This window comes from Synchiropus splendidus, chromosome 18 (genome assembly GCF_027744825.2).
Source record: "Synchiropus splendidus isolate RoL2022-P1 chromosome 18, RoL_Sspl_1.0, whole genome shotgun sequence".
NCBI classification, from domain to species: Eukaryota; Metazoa; Chordata; class Actinopteri; order Syngnathiformes; family Callionymidae; genus Synchiropus; species Synchiropus splendidus.
Window position 1 is genome coordinate 1,934,051 of NC_071351.1, and position 24,112 is coordinate 1,958,162.

General features: G+C 47.0%; 1 protein-coding gene across 4 annotated transcripts in view; it reads left to right on the forward strand.

Moving 5' to 3' along the window:
- Positions 1-24,112, forward strand: part of LOC128749235 (synaptotagmin-2-like) — a 38,913-nt gene that overhangs the window by 10,837 nt on the left and 3,964 nt on the right. Inside the window, exons 1-8 of one of the 4 annotated variants that reach the window (XM_053848623.1) lie at positions 8,583-8,701; positions 16,260-16,475; positions 16,787-16,947; positions 20,909-21,046; positions 21,126-21,293; positions 21,584-21,751; positions 22,742-22,859; positions 23,139-23,272. In XM_053848623.1, coding sequence (XP_053704598.1) covers positions 16,280-16,475; positions 16,787-16,947; positions 20,909-21,046; positions 21,126-21,293; positions 21,584-21,751; positions 22,742-22,859; positions 23,139-23,272 — 1,083 coding nt within the window. In that variant the 5' untranslated portion in view covers positions 8,583-8,701; positions 16,260-16,279. Of the gene's footprint in view, positions 1-8,582; positions 8,809-16,259; positions 16,476-16,786; positions 16,948-20,908; positions 21,047-21,125; positions 21,294-21,583; positions 21,752-22,741; positions 22,860-23,138; positions 23,273-24,112 lie in introns of those variants that run through there. The other 3 variants (XM_053848622.1, XM_053848621.1, XM_053848624.1) reach the window with 3 other exon arrangements.

Sequence of the window (24,112 nt, forward strand, 5' to 3'; positions counted from 1 at the left end):
TCCAGAACCTAATTATTCCCATTAACCTTTAAACTAAGAGAGGAGAGCATCCGCGTTGTTACCTAACGTAAAGATGCTCGCTGGTTGCTCCTTGTTGTCCTGAAATTCAGATGCTGTAAAAGATGCCAGTGACTAAATCTCACCTCCTGTGGCTAATGAATTGTCCCGGTCCCCAGCTGCCCGCGGGACAATCGACTAGACGAAGCCAACTGAAATTCATCAGTGATGCAGTCGCCCAACTCTGGACACCGCCCAGTCAATGTGAGGCAAATTTACTGAGTCAAAACCAAAGCAAATCTTGGTTACACTCATTGATTATTGGTGTAGAACAAGGCCAAAATGGAGGGATAGAAGGATGAACCTTTTTAAAGTGCGCAGTAGTCATATGTTACTGAGTTTGTAACTGCTGAGTCATCGAAGGGGCCCCGAGGATGAGTGCTCTCAAAACAGGAGCCAGTCTGGGAGCAATGATGTGGGATCTCATTCGACGGTTACGGTACTCAGGGGTCAAGCTAATGACAGGAGGCTCTTTGGTGGATTACAGTTAAACCTTCTGTGGACCCACCGGGTCCAGCAGGGTCATTCTCCAGTAAGCTGTCCTGGAAGACTGCTCTTCGCACCGTGATTGTTATTACAAACCTTAAATACTTTTGGTAACATTCCTCACATGGGTGAGAGTACACCTGCGCTCTTGTCTCTAACCTAGCTATGTCTGTCAATAGGGCCATTCACTGTTTAGCACTCTGTCGTGCTGGCTGCGACCCATCATCACACTCGCCATCATCTGAAGTACAGTCGCTGCTGGGAAAGCCAATTTAAATTCCCCCAAAACTGCAACGATCTATTGGATTATGTCCTTTGTTGTGAATGATTTTGTTTGATTGCGCTTGCTTCAGGAAGAGGTAGATGTTCTGAAGGGTCAGCTCCAAACATCTTAACATTTTCTTCTGCTTAAACTTGTTTTCATTTCTAATCCCAGAGCAGCGCATTAAAGTCTTGCTGCAGCCTGGCAAAGCTGAGGAAATGGACTCCAGAGGAAGCTGGAAGTCTGAGTTTCACCTGTGAAAATGTGAGCGAGGGTGTGCCTGTGAGCGTGTGTGTCTTTGCGAGCATGTGTGGGCGTTAGAAGGGCACGTCTTTAATGTGTACGCGCGCTTCCTCCCTCCATATTAAACCCCTGCATTGCAGCACTGCCAGTGGGATTTCAGCAGGCACGGCCCTATTTTTTTTTTTTTTCTCCAGCCCTCCTTCCTCACAATAGAGAGATTAAATTTGGGCCAGATCCCTCCTGCATGCAGAGCTGCCTGCTCATACATGTTGACACGCTAGACTTGACTGGGGCCAGGTTAGGAGATCCTGAAAGTCTTGGATAGTGCAGGTCCCCCCTCCGCCCTAAATGAATCCTCCTACTCCGTCTGAGTCGGAGCTTCACTCCTGCAGAGCCACGTGTCCTGGAGACAGTCGGAGAGAACCTGAGACGGAGGAAAATGAAACGTGGGAACCCTGGGGGTTATGCAAGTGCTGTCGGAGTAGCTTTTATAAGAAGGGGATGCTCTGGAGTTTGGAGCGAATTGCCTCCACCAACTGTTTGGTCTTGATAAGGCCATGAATTGTGTGCGCAAGAGCATTTGGTGCACAATATTGCAAAGCCATTTAAAACTCTGAGGAATTTGTTTTAGTATCTATAAAAATGAAAATGCTTTTGTTTGCAGTTGTTTCATTTGTGAAATATAGGGCAGCTGGTGTCTTCATGTGTGGTCCCCTCAATTGGTACGACAAATACTGAGATTTTTTAAAACTGTTTTTTTAATGAAATTTGCTTTCCATTTAACTCCACTGGAAGTCCGATGCTGCACTCTTTTATTTTGGGGCATTATTTGTAATGGTACACAAGTGAAAATAGGAGTGTTGTCACTGGAAAATAAATGGAAATGAAAGAATGTATTTCCATTTAAATGTATTTTTCTTTATTTTTCCTTCATTATTTCCCCACTTCTCCTGTTCCCATGAAAACTGAGCCAAATAAGAGGTTTTAGTCGCTAAGAATGACTCACTTTTCCAGTTGGTGGATGTGTAACAGGAAGATTTTCTCATTTAATTCCTGGTCGTGTCCAAACCCTCAGTCCAACTTTTCCCAGGGAAAAAGTCAAGGGAATTTATTTGTCCGTTATTATATCTGTAAATCATTAGATCCTATAGTCCAAGCAGTTTTTTCCCCAACTTTCCTTGATCTATTTGTCTTTTTTTATGGATAAAATGATGTGAACTGTATCCCCTGAATGCAGCTTGACATCCCTGCAGGTCACAGTGAGCTTGCTACAAATCGCTGACACGGTGCTCTGACACCGCTGACTGTCCAGTTTGCACTTTTTGGATCAGAGGTCACTGGCCTGACTTGCTTTAAATCTCAAGATAGATGTTTTCTTGAGTTTAAATGGTTTAATTTAAACGGAAGAAAACCGCTTTGCCTGAAAGATGTTGACTCAAGTGCAAATACAAAACTAGAATAGGAAGTACTGTAAGCCCTGTCACAGGCTTTATGTACAAGGACACACCTGTTTGTAAACGCTGAAATGCTGTCATTTCTGAAGAGCATCCAGTCTGTTCTAATAGTCACTTAAATCATGTCCAAGGCTCAGTTTAAGGACATCAGCTACAGTTGCCAGATACTGTGTTGAGTAAATACTCATTGTTTAGGTAGCCTTTTAAATGGATACAATATTGCTAACGCTATAAACACGTCACACAGCAGGGAATAGAGGTGCTTTGTGTGTGTCTCTGTAAATGGTGGTGGAATTCAACTTGTTTTTAAACATCTGTACCATGTCAGGACTGGTTTTGTGGTCTCGAACCACAGGTTGTATGAGTCTATGAGTGCATATCTTCCCCCTATAGATAAGACAGAGTAACCATAGTTCCTAAAATTGGGATTATTTCCATGTTTTCCAATGGCATTTGAACAAAACGGATGGGAAACGACCTTGTGATCCAACAATGGCTTGGTTCAGTTTGGACCTGAGTCACTTGGTCGGCCTGTGTTTGTGTCCGTCCTGAGACTTTTTCCTCAAAATCTTCCTCACTCAGGAACACGAGTGGGTTATCTCCCCCGTGGATGTCTTTGATGATACCATTAAAATAAAGCAATTAAGCCCACTGACTCATGAAATTGATCGTTGTGACAATCAATGTAGGAAAATGAATTTGGGCCACAAATAGATTGTGCAGCTGGGCCCACAGTTTCTCTCACCAGGAGCTGGGAGTGCGTGGACAGAAGTTGTCTTTGGACAGTCCGACTGAAGACCAGTTCCTACCTGGTCTTTTCAAAGGACCAGGTGCTTTAGATGAGTGACTTGGATGCTGCTTGAGGAGGTAATGTTCTGGTCTGTGTCTTTCTCTGCCGTCCATCACCACAAGTCAAATTAAAGGCCGACAGACCACCTCTGAGTCATGATGCGTTTTGTGATATGGTGGGATTCTGCAGCCTGTAGGTAGGTTGCTAGTTTGTCCTGATGATTTCTTACGCACCATTGGCCGACGGATGACAGTGTTCAGCTGCCATCCATGTGTGATCACAGTGAATTCAATGCTGGTTAAAGTAGCAGACCTTTATTTTAAGGTGATATTTTGTTTGTTTGTTTGTTGGTGACTGGGTTCTTTGGTATGAATGGAAGAAACATGTTTTTAGTCATGATGGAAATCACTTTTTATGGCAAAAAAGAATCGTTAAAAAGCCATTACTGTCAGTCTTTTACTCTATAAACTCATGTTTGGCCCCATTAACTGCACATGGAAATCCCTGCTTTCAAGCATTTCAAGCATTTTGTTGCGAAGCCAGATTTATAAATGGATGATCTACAGTGGTAAAACCAAGAGGGAGTTACCTGGTAATGGAAATATATGAATCCATATCTTATGAGCAATTGTGCGTAACAGATAGCTGTCAGCGATAATTCATTCCTGGTGCAGCTTTATTCATCAATACAGTTCTTCTAAGGCAGCTGTGAAATGAACTCACGCCGGCGCGTGGTGAGGCTCACTTGAACTGAGAGGAATTGAACCAAACATAAGAAAGACTGCAGCCATATGGCAACAACATATCCACGCAGCATTGTGATTTGAGCTGAAAGCCTCCACAGGAGCATTTGGGATTCCAAAAATAGTTTCCCAGCCGTGAACTCTTGATTTATTTAAGATATTTGCCATCTAATGAACGTTGCTGAAAGCGCTGCTACAGTGCACGAGTTGATTATGAGCACTCTCACGTTGGAAAATAGCTGAAAATCTATCACAAAGGCTGCGTTTCTGGACTCATATTGTCTTTGTTTTTCAGAAATCTGACAGCAATTTCACTGAGAACACCTCCAGCACCTGATCAAGATTCAAGGCTTGGCTGTAAGTATTGTGCCAGCAGAGATGAATGTGTGGAACGGGTGAGTCAAGGCTGCGTGTCAGTGCGGTGCAGTATGTGAACTTAAAGCTTTCAAGCAGAAAGGCGGAGGAGGAGGAGGAGGTGGTGGGGATCCTCCATTTCGTCGGGAGTGTCCAGTGTCATAGCTGTGGCCATCCTGTTGCAGGGTGGATGGATCACTGCGCATTCTTACATGCCTTCATCCGCTGCAGCCCTTCACAGGCGCGCCATCCATCTCCCTTCAGTTCAGCTGTTGTCCGCCGTGCAGTTGGATCATCTTGCCAGGGTTTCCCCTGATGTTGCTCCGTTTGTGTGAGACAGAAAGGAAAGGGCTGTGGTGAGGATGGAGCTCCCAATGAAGCGGCATGATTTACAATACAGTCGGCTCTTTGTGGGTCGTGCACAGTCCAGCACTCAGCTGATGAATCCGAGTCGTTTCCATGAATGATTGAAGCTCTGCAGCCCGTGGGGCTACAGAAAGCTAATAAAACCCAACCACCATTGGAGGCGCCGCTTGTTGAGCCATCTGCCCATGATTCTGCCTCATTGTTAGTAGCATTGATCATTCCACAACTGGTCAATGTCATTTCATGCTCTCGTTGTGGCTCTGGCAAACTTCTTTGGACAGATGATTCATGCCTCTTCACAGAAACACCTGCCAACAGACATGCTATGTTTGCGGCTTTTCAAAGGATCCAAGGTCAGAGCTTGAATAAAATGGCCGCCTGTCAGTGAGACACCTGATCGAGCCTGCAGCCAGCGATAGACGCTGGTGTTAGTGTTTTCAAACGGGGGAAATCTTTTCCAAATGGGCCGTTTAAATTGCAGTGGAGTTAGTTAACGCAACACAGATTGCTACTTCTGGCCCGATGGTTTACTCTTATATTGCACGCAGTAGAGCAGTGTTTTACTGTTAAACACCAGCGGAAACACCAGCGCGGAGTGGCTGTTTTGGTTCTCATCTCACCCTTCATCCCTGTATTTCACTGACTTCCACTTAGTATGGAAATAGAGGTTTGTAGCATGTGCTGATATGTTTATTGCTTTCTGCATTAATCAGCGTTTTTCCTCCTCAGTCAGAAACATACACCTTCTTAAAAGCCAGTGGTTGCAAAGAGAATCACAGGTGTGATTCTGACAAGCTGTGAACGGCGGTACGTTTCAGTGGCTCTCAACCGCCGTGAGCTGATCTCATGCCGTTGGTCTTCACAACACGTATGCCTTATTAATTATGTATTTGAAGTAGCACAGAGTTTCTCTGGAGACCTGGCCTGTTTAGTTCAAAGAAAGGTCTGACTGTGTTTCTTTTTTTTCCGTGGGATTCGATGATATCGTGAAGAGTATTTTTAGATGATTAAAATGTCGCCCAAATGCGGCATCATAACAGCGAGTGCTCCTCAAGAGGGAGAATCCTAAATCTGCTTCCACCCGGCGAGCACTGAATGTCAGTCGGATCAATATCCCGTTCTCCGTCTGATTTAGACCTTTGTTCTAACAATGGCACGCAGAGGATACGGGCTCAACCAGCAATCCATGACCAAATGTAAATGTCAGTCACTCCCCAATGCTGCTAGAAAGCATGGAGCTGCCATTTTATTCCAGTGCACTTGATGGATTCTGCAGGAGACTCATTGGATTTTGCCTCTGTGCCGGGATGTGAAAGTGTAACCTTGTCTAAAGCTCAGCGGCGTGCCACGTGAGCTATACTGAGTTTCCTCCAACGTCACCTTTAATGAAAGCTTTTCCATGCTAATGTTGAGCTGCGGAGCTGGACACCACTCAGTGTTGAGTTGTCTGTCTGATCCTGTTTGCATCGCTCATTTCCAGAGCCTAAGACCTGATCGATAGTGTAGCTGTGTTGTCGTGTCATCAGCTGATGACTGTGTCTTTACTGTTCGACGCGATGGCCTGGAGTCCTGCATGTCAACCAGTCAGAGTTCACAAGTCTTGGACCAGATTTTGGCGAGTGAGTGCCGAACCAAAGTAAACCAGTGAAACCAGTGAAAGTCTTGAACTGAGTGTGTGTTACTCTTGTTCATTGATTTACTGGTGAAGGATTGAGCGTCTGGAACCCTGCTGGAAGTAAACTGTGGTCCGGATTCTGGTGATTTTCCGTGACTCCCCCTGCCTCCCTCAACTGCCTGCATAATAATCAACAATATGCATAATAACACTGTTCATTTCTAGCATTCGTACTCCCAGGTGGAAGCCAACTCTGGTGCCATTTTTCTTGATCATGAAAGTATTGGCTTGCTTCATAATTCATTATTGCCGGTATCACCAGTGACAGGGAACAAATGACACTCCTTCCTCCCCTGTATTATGATTTAAAACTTACAGGGGGCCCGTCCCTCCTTTATTTCTGTCCCATTCCAACTGATAAGACTCCTATTGATTTCAGGTTCTCACGCTAATTTCTATCCAGTCTTCAGGATAATTGACTCTGGGGTCACGCGATAAGTCTCGGTGACACGACTGTCTGCGGCTGTTTAACGGACGAGTGTGTCATTGAATACGTTTTTCCACAGCCGAAGCCAGAGTTGTCTCTTTTTTTCTTGTGACATTTCGGCTTATGTTTCTACTTGTGTCAGTGAAGCTTAAAATGGTGAGAAATAACCTCGGAGGTTGATGGGAGCTCGGTTAGGTAAACAGTATATTTTCATATGAATTATTCAGCAGCCGATCAATCACCATCTCCGATCGTGCTCCGCTCATTGGCCGTTCCACGCTGTTTCTCAGCTGCTGCTGTCGACAGTCAGGTTTTGTGAGACGACCAATCACTCTGAGAGCTGACACTTAAGAGAGAATCCTTCACACACACACAGAGCCGCTGCTACGGAGTCTGCCGCTGGACGACCATTTCAAAAGTCCTGTCCTCTCTTCACTCAACGCTGGCAAGATGGCAAGTCATTTTGCAATCGAGCGATAAAAAAACAAGCCTATCAGGACAATCAATTGCACTCAAGTGCCTGACACAAGTCTGATGGGAAAATTAATAATTGTTGTGCAGCCGTGGAGTGGCGTTCTTTATCAACAGGAAAGAGTTGCTGCAGGGTGTTCCCCTGAGTTTGTGTGCGTCTCTTTAGATAGTCAGCTTGTTTGTGCACATTGGCTTCGGATGTCTTGTTTTTTGAAGTGACTTGGTTTGTTGTTTCCACTCTGCAAGTCTGTCTCTTGCTCAGGATTGACAGAAGGTTTGGCCTGCTTTCATTACTTCTGCCAAGTAGGTCAGGTGACTGTTTATCAGTCTCTTCCACTGTTTACAGTATCACTGATTTGAATACAAAATTCTGAAACTCAGGTTCTGGATGAGCATCTGGATGATTTGACGGAAGTGTCCGGAGGGCTGCTGCCGCCTCCTGGCCCATTGATGTCATTGCGATCAATCATATTTCAAATGCTAAATAAGCTGAATTGTGCCTTGTCTGAGTCGCGTCAAGTCCAGTGGGAATGCGGAGTTGAGGATACTTGGTTTATAGTACAAAATCCAATGCAATGCGTTGGTCATATTCTTTTATCAACAGTCAGCCTCAGTTTGTCAGAACCATTATTGACATCTTGATCCCATGAGGCATATTGGAGGTGATGAGGGGTTCCTCGACACGACGGCCAATACAAACGTTTGGCGCCCCCTGGAAGGCTGCTTAATGGCTTTGATTTATGCGTTGTCAATGTATGTCCCTGCCAACACGCTGGTGTTTTAACTTGACTTACAGTGATGCTGTTTCTCTGTGCCTCCGGAATAGTTTGAGCTTGGCTCGTAGATGACAAAAAGAATATGATGAAAACAGTGGGTGTGGTTTTGTTTCCAACTCTCTCCGCTGATAAATAGAGGCAGACACCCAGTGACAGGCTTCTTTTTATCTGTGTGCGATCTCTTTTTTCATCCCCCTGCACCTGCTCCGTGAGCACCAAAGCCGCGGCGCTGTTTGAACAAGGGCGTGGGTCCCGTCGGAACAGTCGAGCTCAGGGATGCTTTTGAATCGCCCGTGTGCATCGGACAGGGGTGCAGATTGCTGCATACGCCACCTTGTGAACAGCATCACAAATCAGAGTAGCGAGCGCTGGAGTGGAGAGAGATGGAGGATGGAGAGAAAGTGAGGCAAGGCGGAGGAGGGGGGGGTCCTCTCTGTGAAGGAGATGGAAAGAGTGGAGGAGGAGGAGGGGATTGAGAGACGGAGGTGGGGGTTGTTCGAATGAGTGAGTGTGTGTGTGCGAGAGCGAGTGTCTGTGTACAGGAGGACAAGTAGTGCTGCAGTGGAAACGGTGCGAGGACGAGGACTGCAGTTTCAGGTATTGATGGGAGAGCGGTCGATGGACGTTACTGAGGCATTGTTACCTTAACCCCGAGTGCCTCTTTGGTGAATGAAGAGCAGGATTACGGAATCACGGTAGAGCCGGTAAGGGTGTGTGCTTTCACTCTCAGAGCTGCTCTCTTTGACATGCTTCTTCAAGGAATTTTCAATGAACGTATGGCTCAAACTGGACACTGCTGTCCTGTCATGAAGGTGCGGGCCCTTCACTCAAACTTCATTGACAGCTCATTTCATGCAGAAGGAATTAGAAAGTCAGCGCGTTCTCTCCTCCGTTGGAAGGAATTGATCAAAAACTGATAGTACTTTCAGGAGAGGGTGGTGTGGGGGAGCAGCGTGGATGCGAGTGTTTCTCATTGACCATGGCTGCCGGTGGCATCCTATCAGTTGCTGAAGTCTCCAGGAATTCTCTGCTTAAAATGCAGGAGTGAAGCTGTCAGACGAGTGACAGTTGTCATGAGGTTGCACACTGCAGCAGGATGGTTTTTTTTTTTTTCCCCTGCCGACCCTGGTGGGACGAACAACTGTGGCGGGTCACAGGAGCAAGGACAAGGTCCTGTCCTGTATAGCTCTGACTGGATTATTGCTGACCCTTGCAGTGTATTACTGACACACTAGGATTCACACCTTTGACTTTTCAACTGCTTCAAATGGCGTGTGTCCTCAAGAGAGGGTTTTCTCTGACTGGAAGGATAAAGCTGGGTTTTTGAGCAGCTGGTGTGGCAAGTATCGCAGGCAGTCAATAGAACCGCGTTAGTCGTGGTCACATGACGACTCAGGTTTCACAAGTAGTAAACAAACCACCGTGTGGATTATGTCAGGGAGCTCAGCTGGATGCAGGTTTGAACTGCAAACAGATGAGATCGTCCGTCTTCTCCCCCTGAATATCCAGACTGGCTCATTAAGACTGGACCTGGGGCTGCGGCTCCCGGTCGTCACTCTCTCAGTGAGAAATAATCCGATACACTCACAACATGCACGAAGCCCAAGAGAATATTGGGAAGTTCATTTACATTTCCCGAGTAAGTTAAAACTCCCAAATGTTGACACTGATGAAAGAAGATATTTCGACTGGTCTGATAGTAGTGCCAGATCTTGGGGCGTTTTTCTCGAGTGTCTGCCCCCCCTCTCATCCACACCGGCGTCGCTTCATGGGACAGATATTTCCTGGCTCCTAAAGTGTGATTCCAGCGGACTCTTAAGTGAGTCATCGCCGGCCTGTTCCTGACATGCGAGCGCATTGTGACTGCTCAGCTACTGTCAGCTTCTCACCCCAGGTGAGAGAGAGGCGTCTGACCAGCGCTGGCTGCTCTCCATGTGATGGTGTGCCTTGTTGGCAGAAATGACTGCGCCTCGGTGTTAAACGCTCAGACGCCGTCACCAGCCGCTGCTTCCTGTTGTGCTGACACAGCACTTTGTGCTTCATCCCGGGAAGGAAAAAAAAATCTGTAAAATGTGCTACTTCATTTCAAAGATTCTTATTATTCGTAGCAGAGAGATTTATGTATCTTTTGTATAAAGTCATGAGAAGTGAAAACTTGATTTTGCATGTTTATATCTTGGTATTTCATTTGCTGTTAAAAAAAAAACCTGATGTCAGCAAAACTCTCAGTGAACTGGGTACAACCTAAAACACACTGGTATTTAGTGATATACAGTTGATTTATTTTCTCATTTATGCATCCTCGGTCTAGACAGTGGTAAAATATCTCGTAACATGTCTACAAAATTGATATCATGACAGGCTTGTCTTCACTTTCTGCTACTGCTTTCATGCTCTGGTCGGTTCAACCTATACAAAATAAAAGTGTTCAGAGGAGGTCGTTGCACCAATATTCTGATTTTAGCAGGTGAAAACATTTCTGCTTTACACTGATTCTACCTATTAGTTTGACACCATATTTAGCATTTGAAATATTGTTGATAACAATGAGCTTTTTAGAGATATTAGAGATAGAGCAGCTTATCCGATGACAAACTGTTTTACAATGATGGCAAAAATGTTTCTTACTTCCATGAATACTCTTTCTCAGCTGACACAAGTCAAGTATCAAATATCTCTGGTACAAATATTTACAGGTTGTAGACTGAAACTGGGTTTAAATATAGCAAAGTAATTCATAAGACTGTTGTCGGTCGTGCTGCTGGTGAGGGCAGCATGTGACGGAGTGGGCCATGGTAAACTGTGTGGAGGAGTGCAGTTCTTTTCTGAAGTCCTCTGGTCTTGAATTCTTCACGAGACTGACAGTATCTATAATACATTCAGACTCAAAATAGTGAGGAAAAAAAACTATTCTTGCTTGGGACCTCTAACTTACTTTGTTCTGCACTGGGTTGCCTGGCAACAGCGCTGAGCCAGAAATAGTCAGCTTTTTTTCTGTCATATATATATAGACAGTAGATGTTGTAAATCTGTAAATATTTATTTTTTTTAACTCCGAGGCCAAAGCACTTTTGAAATGAGGATAGCTGGGCCGCGGCGGACGCCCTCCCCTCATTCACATTTCCCCTCAGAGCCGTAAATCCAGATTGGGTCACCGTCTTTGTGACAGTGTGATTAATCGACCAATCCGAGGAGAGAGACAGGGGTTGTGCTGACGGGGGGGAGAGAGGGAGGATGTATGGCAACTGGCTGTAAACGACCCCCGCCGCTCCATTCAAAGACTGGCGCCTCCCATCAAGCTTCCCCTCTGATAATAGCTGAGTCACATTCAGCTGCAGGTGAGAATGAGCGTTGTATATCTGCACGGACAGATTTGAAACCTGATCCTCTTTTAAAAAAAAAACAGGACTGATGCACAGGGAAGGCTGGGTCTTCTCCCAGATTCTGCGTGTTGACTTGATGAGCCGGTAACCTTTCTCACAGCCTTATCTCCGCCGCGCTCCGGAGATGAGAAAGGTTTTCCCAAAACTAATTGGATTTTCTTGGCCCAAATAAGCGATGTCTACCTCTAACGGTGGCCTCGGTCATCGCGCAGTTTATCTCGCTGTGAAACGTAATACCCCTCCAATACCTGTCCTGAAGAAACCCAAGAGTTCAAGGCAGGATTTTTGCCGTCTTTTAAATATTTGAAAGGAAACCAGACTTTACGGATCATTCTTGAATTTAAATGTCCACGTGGTCCGACTCAACCCTCCTCTCTTCGGAGACCATGGTTCTTCTTCACCTCTCCCGCGTCCCCTTCTTATCTGCATGTCCCGCTTGTCTTTATCTCTCCCTCTCATTCTCCTCTCACCAGCGTCCAACATTGTCTTCGTCTTTCCTAATCTTCATCTCGTGTTGTCACGTCGTGTCTCCATCCCTCTATCTTCATTTGTCATTGTCACTCCTTGTCTTAAAGACTTCTCATTCGCTCCTCGTCTTTGACTGTCCTTATCTCCCCTCCAGCTACGTGTCCCCTGCACAGAACGTTTCTACGTAGCTCTGAAGGACTTCCTGCGTCACTAGAAGTTCCTCTTGCCCAATGCCAACTGGGCAAGGCTGTCAACCGTGGACTGACTTAAGAGAGAGTATTTTCGGTACCTTGTAAGGCCGTCTCTTTGATACCTCGGTGCACCAGCTGAAATCTGCGCCTGTGAATGTTCTCATGGCGCTGGTTAGAGTGTCATGCCACTGCGACCAGCTAGATTGCTGCTAATAAATGAGGATTGAAATTAAAATTCACCATGCAGTCTCCACTCCAGGGTTCAGACGGGGCTGCGGCCCACACACCATCTCATCCTTCAGTGGTAAATAACAGGCCATCGCCAAAATCTGCCTGTCATCCCATTAAAACTTGACCAAAATGAGGCCATTATTTCCCCGGAAGCCCCAAGTCCATGTTACAGAGGGGTGGACGGAACGGACCTCAGATTTCTCCGTCTGATTGATAAAGGAGGTGCTCACGGGCGCAGGGACCAGAGGCCAGCTGCGAGTCTGGGAGACATTCTCTCTCAGTCTCTTCATCATCAGTCCTTCTTCGTGAGTAATAGCCTTGATGCCGTCCTGAAATAGCTCGCCGGGATTCAGATGAAAGACTCAGTCGGCATCAAAGTAAACAGAAAATTAGCGCTGGTTTGTGGTTTGTTCGTGGCCGGTCTATCAAGGTGCAGCGAAGAAACGGCGCGTGTTCCATGGAGGAACATCATAAATTCTGCTGTCGGCTGACTCATTTCTTTTCAAGAAACCCACCCCGCCACACTCGCCCTAATGAGACTTGGAGGAAATGAAGCTGCACTGTGGATGCACAACTAGTTCAGCTGGAGGCCAAGCGCTCCACCCACCCACACATAACCCGTAATGTCACAGATGGCGGGGGCCTCCGAGTGGGCCCGGCCGTTTCATTGGCCTCTCATTATTGAGATTGCTTTGTGTCTTTGAAGACCCTGTTCCTCTGCTGACCTGTGACAAGCTAGCAGCCTGTGCTCCTCTTTGCCTTTGAATGCAGGAACCCTTTCTCTGCGCTGCATATTCAATAGTTAATTTGCCGCCCCAATGCCTCCGACTGTCGCCCCGAGCGGCAGCCGCATGACCCCGTCCGCCGTTTGGTGTTTATTCGCAGAAGCCGTTTGAAATCGAGGATTAGAATGTTTCAACTTGCTGTCCACGATTCAAGTGAATTCAGGCACACATGGACCATCCCCTCCTCCCCCCTCCCCCCCCTCCCTCAAACAGATCAGCTGAGCCGCACATCTGTGCATACAGTCATGCAGGGATGTGGTAAGCGCCAAAGGGGACCGGCACAAGAGTTGATGCTAATTATTGGTACGCGCCTGTTGTTTTGATACATCGTTCCTTCCTTGGAGTGTTTTCTTTACCGTGACCTGAGCGCTAACAAGCCTGTAATAACATGTCACACAGCAAGCTCATTTGCACAAAGTGGGGGTGCGAGCAGGGGGGTGTGGCACTCTGGTGGTCAGTAGGTCGTCGCTGCAGTTGTAGGAAAGAAAGAGATGCTCTGTGATGTTCCCTGCTGTTCAGCCATTTCTTTTAATAACTACGATGTTTTTCTTTCCAATGACTATATTTTATCTCATTCCCGTTTAATGCCTTGTTTTTATCCTTTTCTCATCATGTCAGTGTGTCTTTTTCCTTTGCTCATTTCACAAACAGCTTTACTGGGACCTCACTACACTCCTGCTGATTCCCCAACAGCTTTTATAGTGATGTGTAAATGAGGCATCATAAAGCGTTTTGACACAATGACGCACTGTGCTGATACTGTGTTGATACTGACACCTGCTGGACATTAAAAATCCCTGCAGGAAACCTTCTTGACTGATGACCGACTGTATGTAATATCATTGAAGTCTTTGCATTCATTATTAGTCCATATATTTAAGTAATGTGACCATGTATCATAATGTGAAAAAATATTCTGAATTAATTAATTTGAATTAGAATGGAACAAGACATGTCGAAAATCTGAGACAAACTGGGTAGAAAATGAAATACATTTTAGGAGGAGATCCAAATGGTCGCACATGGCAGAGATCCAGACTTTCACAAGAGAGATTTCAGCAGTTACATCCTGTTGACAGATGCTCCTCCTGTAAAAAGTCCCATCATGTACTGCAACAGTTCAAGCTACTATTACAGCTAATACGACAACAATAAAGGATTAAATAACAATCCTTTTTCCTTCAGTGTTGATCCAGTTTGACCTTTTGTTGTCCCGCCCCGTGGTTGAGTTTGACACTTTGTCGTCCAAATGTCTCATCCATGTGGCAGATTAACGCTGACATGACGGCATTTTAGCTGGCACACAAATGTAACACAAATTGGATGCGTGTTTTTCCCCAAATCGCAGAAGGCACGTCAACGATCAAATATTTATACCTGCTTGTGCCTCTCTTCCAGCGCCGAGTTATTATTGCACTAACTATATTAAGCTTGAGCACCAGAGATGACGGGGAATGATCTGCGTCCAAGCCGGAACAGCGTGTTTGGTGATAAGGGGTGGAACATGAGCAGAGCTGCACTGCAGTGGGCCAGAGATCACAGCCATCTTCGCTGCTATTAAAACAAGTTCAAGGGTTGAAAACGTCAGAATTCGTTTCCGATAGAAGCCCAATGCAGCCGGCAATGCTGTGCTCCTGAAGTACAACTCAATGACAAGAGCAAATATCAGTTTTGGTGGATTTGATAGAAACCACATCCTTAACTGGAGTGTCTAATGGACGTTTGATTGTGAAACAAAAAAGGATTTTCCCGGTGTATTTTGCGAGGGTGAGGCTGGTCATGGGTGTGTTAGATAGCAGCACCATCTTCAGTGATGCGTCACATTTGTTTTCTGCTGGCAAAAGAGGCAGCAGTAACAATGTATTTCAGCCACACTCCCAATTTACGAGGCCCCACATATTATTCTAAGACCCCTGAGTGGACAGACGGAGAGGACACAGAAGATAAAACGCCGGTGCGCTTGTCCATGAATGTTAATTTGATGGTCTGCTCTGGTCTGATGTGAAGGACGCAGAGGATGAAATGTCCATAAAGGAGAGATGGAGTCTTTTGACAACCTCGGTGGTGACACCAGTGCAACGCATAATAAGCAGCGATGACATCAGAGCCGCGTGAGAAGGGCGTGTGAAGGTGCCAAAAGTTAAAACATGCACGTGTTAATGTCGATGAAAAAACGGCCACGGAGTCGAAGAACTGGTGCTTGAGAGGCTTCCACAGCCAGGATGTTTCTTGTGGTCTTGCCCTGCTGTCTGAGAGCGCCGTCACTCATCTGGCTGGACGTGTCACGCTGCGATTCCTCAGGGTGTTAAGAGCACTGATTGAACATTTGTTGATCTGTCTGAACACCTCCAGAAACTGCTTCCAGCTGTTGCCTCCCCCATCCCTCTTTCATTTCTATTCCTTGATCGTCCAAGCATCACCGGCTGGATTTCAAACACACCCGGGATGAATGGTCATTTTTCCTAAATAGTGTGTGGAAACCTTCTCAAGTCACGGCTCACTGGCCCGGGCAGGTCTGGGAAGTACGTCGGCATTGCCGTGCTGTGATCCATCTCGGATGGTGGAAATGTGTTGCCAGGTCTCACTCCTGGCTCAGCTGTGTCGTAGTAAATAACATATCACTCACTGAAAATATCGCAGAGGTGCGCTTTGCTGTTTTGTCATGCCGTGTTTGAGTTATTTTCCACCCCGATTATGAGCGTCCTGCTGTGTGTGTTGCTCCTCTCTGTGTGGCACGGACCATTGGGAGGGGAAGCAAGCAAAGCTGCGTGGTGCAGTTGGACGTGGGTGACGTGCTATGAAGTTTCTGCTCCAGCTAATGAGCTGCTGACAAATCTAACCGCCATCTTTGGATGGTTGAAACCACATGATGACTTTGGTTTCACATCATTTTTGCCGTTCTTTGCACTTTTCTTGGCCTCGGGTCAAGCCGCCTGGCCCTCTGGTTTCCTCCCCAGAATGAGCTGGTTTGATTCTGCGTAATTGCCTCAACGTGTGGTGCAGGGCGGCGCTGCTCCACGCCGCCATGTTGCTTTGATTTTTGACGAAATATTGATGGATAACTGGAGCTCTCCCTCCCTCCCTCTCTCTGGCGCAGGGACTGTGCGTGCAGCCTAAATGACTAAGTGGAACTTGCTCAAGCACCAGACAACACCCATGGTCGCTGCAAAGCCAACAGGGGCCAGTGCCTTGACTGTGACTCCGGCCCCCGTGGCGCTGGTCTCCGCCGACAACTCCACCGAGCCGGTCAACAAGAACGATGCCTTCGACGAGATCAAGAACAAGTTTCTGAACGAAATCGACAAAATCCCACGTGAGTGTCGACTGTTGGACGAACAGCTGCGCGAGTCTCAGCAGCCATTTTGGAATTAGATTTACCTTTTTGGCTGCTGGCGCTGGCTGCCTCCTAATGTCTTTATTGGGTATTGATCACCGGCTGACCCTCCCTAATGGCGGCCAAATCTCATTTTCCAGCCGCTCTAATTGCTAACTTAGCTCCTCTTGCTAAATATATTTCGCCCGGAGCACGACATGAAGTGGGCTAAATGACTCATTGGTCAAATGTCAGAGTCTTTGCTTCCGTCTGGTGCGGGTGTGAATCTTTGTCTGCGCGTCTCCCCTCAGTGCCGTCGTGGGCCATCATTGCCATTGCCGTGGTCGCCGCGCTACTCATCCTCACATGCTGCTTCTGCATCATCAAGAAGTGCTGCTGCAAGAAGAAGAAGAACAAGAAGGGGAAGAAGGGGAAGGGTGACATGGGAATGAAGAATCTGAAGGGAGGAGAGGTATGTTCCACTCCTGCCTTCCTCCTCCGACTGAGAGCGACTTAACCGCTTGACTTAGCGTGAAGTTCAGCGCAAGTTCGAACCTTTCGTCGAGAGTGAACCAGTATTTGGTCATTATCAAATATTAGAATCGACATAAACCCTTTTAAATTTCGCAATAAAGTCACAGCGATACAGCAAAACAATGTTGGACAGGAGAACAGGGACGTGTTAGTAGCCAGGACCACTCTTCCCTTTGTTGACTTTCTCTGGTGTCACACGTCAGCGAGCCAAATGCTCCACCGTGTCCCACAACATCAACAATACAACATGGATGTTCAACAGTAGGTTTGGATTTCTTCTGAACAAACAACAGTGGGCTAGCATCCAGGCTAACGTTAGCATCCTCACACCTCTCGCTGCAACATAGGCTCCGCCCACTTCTTCTCCGTTGGTTCACCAAACCAAGTGAGATGATCAGCGCCGATGCAAGAGGTTGCAAGAACATTGGAGCTGTCATTTCCAAAACATCTCGATATGCAGGAAACAAAAGCAGCCAATCACGCGTGATGTCATCAAGTGTTGTCCCAATTCTTAGCGACTTCAGTCACTTCACTACTTCGTCGGAGGGCGCTCAGAACCAAGTATTTGAAATTAAAAGTAGGAAATCCGGGATGGTTCAGTGAGATTCTGATTCACGTAGTGGATTCACAGCTTTGCACTGAACGCCCCCAGCCCAGAGAAAAGTCCTTCACATTATAGGAAATCGTTCAAGCGCGCCAACATAGCGTGTTCCCCCCTGACTGCAGGCATCTCAGCAGAAAAAACATGCATCCTGGTTGAGAAGTATCTCCTGTGCAGTGTGTTAGGCAGCTGTGATTAACTGTAGTAAACATCCTACAGACTTCTAACGGTCTTTCCCTCCCAGGTAGCGATTTTGCGCCGCCGTAATGTTTTCTTTTGTCACTGACTGTGTTTGTCATTAATGTTGTTGTTGCTTGTGCTTCAGGATTGGAGAGGAAAATGGCACAAACCAAAAGTGTTTATTTTTTTGCAATGCAGAAGATTCATTCGATCCCATTTACCGACGCGATAAAGGAATGTTCACGCGTTCCAAAGCTATTTCCGACCGCCGCTGTCTCACGGCGAGCAGTCGATCTGTCATTTTCCTCGTTCTCTGTGATGACTCTTCTTTGGTGTGTGCTGTGAGTTCAATCTCTGCCTTTGTCTCTGCTCTCCTCCTTCCTGCTTTGTGTCTTATATGTGCTCCGTGTATCTTGACTGTGGTGGACTTCTCTGCCTACGGTAGGTCTGATAGCGCACGGCACCCCTCTCTGGCCGCCCTGAGTAAGCGCAGACCAGAGCTGGGGGGGTGTTTTTGGGGGTGGGCGGGGCTTCGAGGGATGGATTGCAGTGATGATGATGATGATGACAATGAGTGCTATGGCTTCATTAGTCCTATTGCAAGCTTAGGTGCTGCGGGTGCTTGAGGAACCTTTGGGAGCGTTTAAGCTGCTTCGCCAAATCCACTCTATTGATATGCCGCACCAAATGCTCCTGTATGTCTTGACTATTCCGAGACTGCCATGTTTAGACTTGAGGTCGGACCCTGGCAGCTGATTTAGTGCAGATGGTTTGAACTGATCGTGACTCTCCTCTGAGCCTTTGAATGACTAGTGCACTCAGCAACTCACTAGCGGTCACTAACATGCATGTGCAAGGGCTACGCTGGAAAATGGTCATACTTCTACCTGAAACTCCAAAATGAACTTTGAGCACGTTTCCACCGTCATGAGAGTCCATAGCACCTGAGAAAAAAACCCAAAAGTGAACGAATGAATCCAGTCGAAACAAAGAAACATGTGCCTCACGAGTGCAGACCTGCTCAGGGTTTCACCACTGATCTTGAAATCTCCTTACAAGCCCAGCATGTGCCCTTGCAGTAGGTACCATTGAATGGCCACAACTTGACTTGAGAGTAACTTTCCTGGATGACCCATGCTGCTGACCAACCACAGGCGTAGACAGTCGTCGACGCCCCCCACCGACGCACTTCTGTGAGGAGAAATGGTCGGCCAGAATGTTTGCCTGTGGCTTTCGTTTCAGTGGGTGGCGGCCTCTTGGAAGCTAACGTGGCAGACATTCCAACCTACCATGTCTCGCTCTCCTAAACCTTCACAGGAAGTTTGGACCAACATGTGGGCGGGGCGTCCTCAGTCGAGCATGTCTAACGTAGCGCCGACTTCATTCCAAAACTTGTTTGATGGAACATCAGAGCGGATCTGCATTATGTGGCCTGGCATGCCTGAATGAAAAGCATTTATGACCCCGACAAAGATGGAGAATGCCAGATTTTGGAGCGGTTGTGTGTGTGCGTGCGCGTGTGCGTGTGCGTGCTGGAGTCTGCACGTGAGCGTGAGTATGCTCATGTTTGTGCGTTGGTTGGAGTCCAACTCTTTCAGCGCCTCATCGCGCCAGTTGACCTCTTAGACGGCGTCATCTGCGACCTTCTTCACCAAGCTAAATAAGCAGTAACATTTAATGTGGCTGCAGGCTGCTCGACACTGTTGGCATCGCTTTTCAATCCAACGCCGCTCCCATTCAGATAAACTCTATTCCAGCACTGGCTCAACCAACCACGTCCCACGACTGTCCTTTTTTCAGAGCCCGAGTGACATGGAAAGAAACCACCTCCTTCCACAAAATAGCTTCTCTAATTTCCCGATTTTTGGCTAAAATCACTTAAGTCATTGAATGTTACAGTTCTAAGTTGCGCTCGACAAGATGCTAGTTGCATTCGCAGATTGAGAGACATAACTCTGCTCTTGCCCACAGTGCAAGTGTTGACCCCTTTTTTTTGCCCAAAGCACAAATGGATTAGCTCCATTCTTTACGTGAAATACAACATAGTAAACATGGAAATTGCTTCATTGATTTAAACGGCTAACCTGCAGACTTCACGGTTATTTCCCGATTTATTTTACCCCAATATTATTGCTCGACAGTTACTCCATTGCTATGATTTGATAGCGATTATAAACGCGACAGCAGATGGCAGTAGTGTTCCGTTGTTCGCTCGAACAATATGCTTAACATTGGGGAAGTCGTTACAAAAACTTTCGTGGATGGTAATTCGCAAGATGGAATCAGTTTTTGAGGTCTTCTTCTGACTGACGCACAGAAAACGCTCAGCTAGAGGGAGACGGCTCATAATACTGTCGCCACCCTTCCTAGCTTTTATGTACACAAGATGGAAAGAAAACACCATTTTGAGTTGAGGTTTACACAAAGTAGCACATTAGCAGGACTAGTTTAAACATGCTCATGAGCTTCAGGATATCCCCTCGACAATGCCTGTCAACATATTTACAGAGCGATTTAAACCGCGCGAGCAAACAGGCGGCTTGAGAGCTGGTTTTCTGCGTCTTCAGGCAACACTCTTCTTCACTTTCTCATAGCTGTGTCCTTGAGTTTCTCTCGCCTCCACATTCAGCTCCAAATAGAAATGTTTCGCTCAACTTTGAAAAGCTTTTTTTCCCCCTGCCTGTATAGTCAGCGGTCACGTGTTATTTTGTCCAATCGCTCCAGAGAACAAGATGTGGAAGATACTCACCTGCATATTAACTCTTTGAATTTTGTCCTCTTTTTTTCCCTCTTTCTCACCACATAACTGGCGGCAGCTCTGCGACATTTTTTGGCCAATAAATTACTTTTCATTGTCATAAAGTATTGATGGTGGAAGTCATGATCCAAACAGCAAATGGTGTCACCCAAGAAATAGTGAAATCAAGTCAGGTTGCAAGCTTGGCCATCGATGAACAGATTGCACTAGTAACACCAGGGTGAGCGGGGGTAAGTGGCAGGTAGGTGCTGTGAGGAACCCGACTGCTGACCTGCTGGAGTTTGGTGTTCAGCGCAGCCGCACACCTGCAACCATCTGCTGACTGTGTCCACCGCCTGCCCCCTGCTTCTGTCCCCGCAGAAACAACAGGATGACGATGACGAAGAAGACGACGTGGAGCCCGGACTGACGGGAGACGAGAAGGAGGAGGAGGTGAAGGAGAAAGAGAAGCTGGGGAAGCTGCAGTACTCCATCGACTATGACTTCCAAGAGAACAAGGTGCTGATTTTCAACCTTCAATTCAGCTGTCGGAAGCGTCACCACTGCCGGCTGACTCAGTCCTGCCTCCTCTCTTCAGCTGACTGTGGGGATCTTGCAAGCGGCAGATCTGCTCTCCATGGACAGCGGCGGCACCTCGGACCCCTACGTCAAAGTCTTCGTCCTCCCGGACAAGAAGAAGAAGTTCGACACCAAAGTCCACAAGAAGACCCTCAACCCCGTCTTCAACGAGACGTTTACCTTCAAGGTGAGCTGATCTGAGAGCCGCTCGGATCACAGTCCCTGCCCCGTGTCACTTTCATCCCACGCAGCCTCCGACGGCACGAAAAGGTCTGACAAGGGGAGTGTGTTCTGGAATCAAATTAAAGGAGAAGGCCACCTCCGGTGCACCTTCCTGCTGACACGGCGCTATAAAACAATTCAAAGTCAGACGCTGAACCTGCAGACGTCTGCAGAGCCTCAGGCAAAAGTCAACAACGTCCAGTGACCACCGCTTGTACTTTCCTCCTGATATTCATAGTCCTTTCCCTCTCCTAGATTCCATTCCAAGAGATGGGCGGGAAGACGCTGGTGATGTCCGTGTACGACTTCGATCGCTTCTCCAAACACGACGTCATCGGGGAGATTAAAATCCCCATGAACACCCTGGACCTGGCCAAGCCCATAGAGGAGTGGAGGGACCTGGACAGCGCCGACCAAGAGGAGGTATCTGTACCCCACGCTGTTGAGACAAAGCAATGAAGCTGTCACGCTGGGCGCGCGCCATTTGTCATTCACCGGGTCTGAAGGTCCAAGATAAAAATACAATTTAGATCGGTAATGTTCTGGATTAACTCACTGTGTTCTCATCTTGAGGGCGACAACTGCAGATGGAGTGTCATTTCCTCAGGAGCATCACAATCAGGGTGAAATCTCCGCCTCGGGTGGATGTCAAAAAGAGGGAGACACTGTGATCATTTGTCTCCGGTAGAGAGACACAATACACACACACAAAAAAATAGTTTTCTTTTTTTTTAGCGGTGGGACTTTGACTAGTTCATTATGATTAAGTACAACAAAATAGGTAGAACAATTTAATTTAATTTAATTTAATTTACAAACTTGAATATAGCCACCGTCGTGATTTTTGGTCGAACTGATGCAAAGTAAACAATATTTTGTTGTTTAAATGTATGTGTGGCTCCATCATTTGATTCAGTAATATACCAAATTCATTCACATTGAAAGGTGTAGCTTCTTCTAGCAAATATTCTTACACCATTAAACTGCGATTCATTGAGATGAATTCATCCCATTTTCAGTTATTCATTAGATTTATTTTTAATCGAATCCCACGCCTCATTTTTTTGCGTCTGACGTCGAGCTCGGCCACTTTCAAGTGTTGAAGATAATGTGGTGGGTCTGGACTGCAGCAGTCCTGCTGCGGAACAGGAAGCCTCTTGAAGTGACCTGACACCAGACCCTCGCCTCCTCGGCCGGCTAACTTCCTCTCACACATCCGCTGAGTTGTCAAGCCGGATTTCTTTCTGATCAGCGGGTATCAGCGCCGGGTGACTCATTAGTCGCCACCGCGCCGTCCCCCGACTTAAATGTGCGCTTTAATGAAGTGTTGAAATTTTGATGTTAAGCGCTTAATGCTCGATGAGCGGTTTAGTCGATGACGTCAGGCTGATCGTCCTGTCTTTGTCTTGGCAGCCAGAGAAGCTGGGAGACATTTGCATCTCCCTGCGTTACGTCCCCACCGCCGGCAAACTCACCATCTGCATTCTGGAGGCCAAGAACCTGAAGAAGATGGATGTGGGCGGACTGTCAGGTAAATCCTCACCAGAGAGCCTGGCTGACTGTCGCCCAGCTGCTCAGTTCAGGACAGAAATAGCAGCCTCAGCGCCGCCGCCTCTTCCCTTGCCCCCTTTTATTTGCGCGTGAGACGAGAATGCCTGCATTGTGCGGGGACCAGCGTGCCTTTGAGCAGCCATTAGTTGCTGCCGCTCTGCTCACGTGCTGACACTGCAGTACTCAGCCACCTCCGCTCTAGCCCCATCTGTAGGTGCGTCCCAGTATGGCCTTTTTCATGTGGCTCTGTCGCCTGCAGATCCCTACGTGAAGATCAACCTGCTGCAGAACGGAAAGAGGCTGAAGAAGAAGAAGACGACGGTGAAGAAGAACACGCTGAATCCTTACTATAATGAGTCATTCAGCTTTGAGATTCCTCTGGAGCAAATGCAGGTGAGAACCTGAGTGTCAAACACAAGGCTGAGGGGCCACTAGATGATCTGCGTATTAGCATGACAAGACCCTGGAGTTTAGGCTAAGCTCAGCAAACAGTCAGAAACTTACAAGACAATGTGTGTTTGTGCGTCTAGGAAGCTGCGTGTGCAGTAAAATGATGGCAGTATCGGTACACTAAACGCAGAGATAGTTACTACAGTTAGCTTCCAAGAGTTGGAGACTGATGTCAGATTCTGACGAGATTTTCCTGCTAAAGAAACGACCCTCCTTCAGCCTCTCTAGTCATGCAAAAAAGTAGGTCAAGCTGCTGGGGGGGCGGGGCTAAACATTTGGGCTGTGTATGGGCTGGAATCAGGCAGCACGATACACCGGAGGGACGATACTATATGGTTCGTGATATATTGCTACTGTGAGTTCGGACGATAAATTGTATTGTTTGCATGGAGAATACTTATCGTAACTCGCATTACAAATGGTTCATTGTTACCAACTCAGGCCAGTTCGACCGTCAAATCTCATGTATTTAAAGGAGTTGAAGGATGAAGTCAAATTGGGGATGCCATCTTAAAAACACGAATGTACCGCAATTTACGGACTACAAGCCGCTGCTTTTTTCTTGTGGTCTGAACCCTGCGGCTTTTTTACAGGCGAAAGAGCGAAAATATTGAGCCTTCTCACATCAAAGCGATGACATCACAGGCGTTTTATTGACCTTAAAGTGCTCAAAATGCGCTGTTTTCGACCGCATGTCCGCAGCTCCGCTAACAGAGCGGAGACCTGGAGGAGCGGAGACGAGAAGCAGCAGCTGAGAGCGGCTGTAGTGTCGGAACTTTGGAC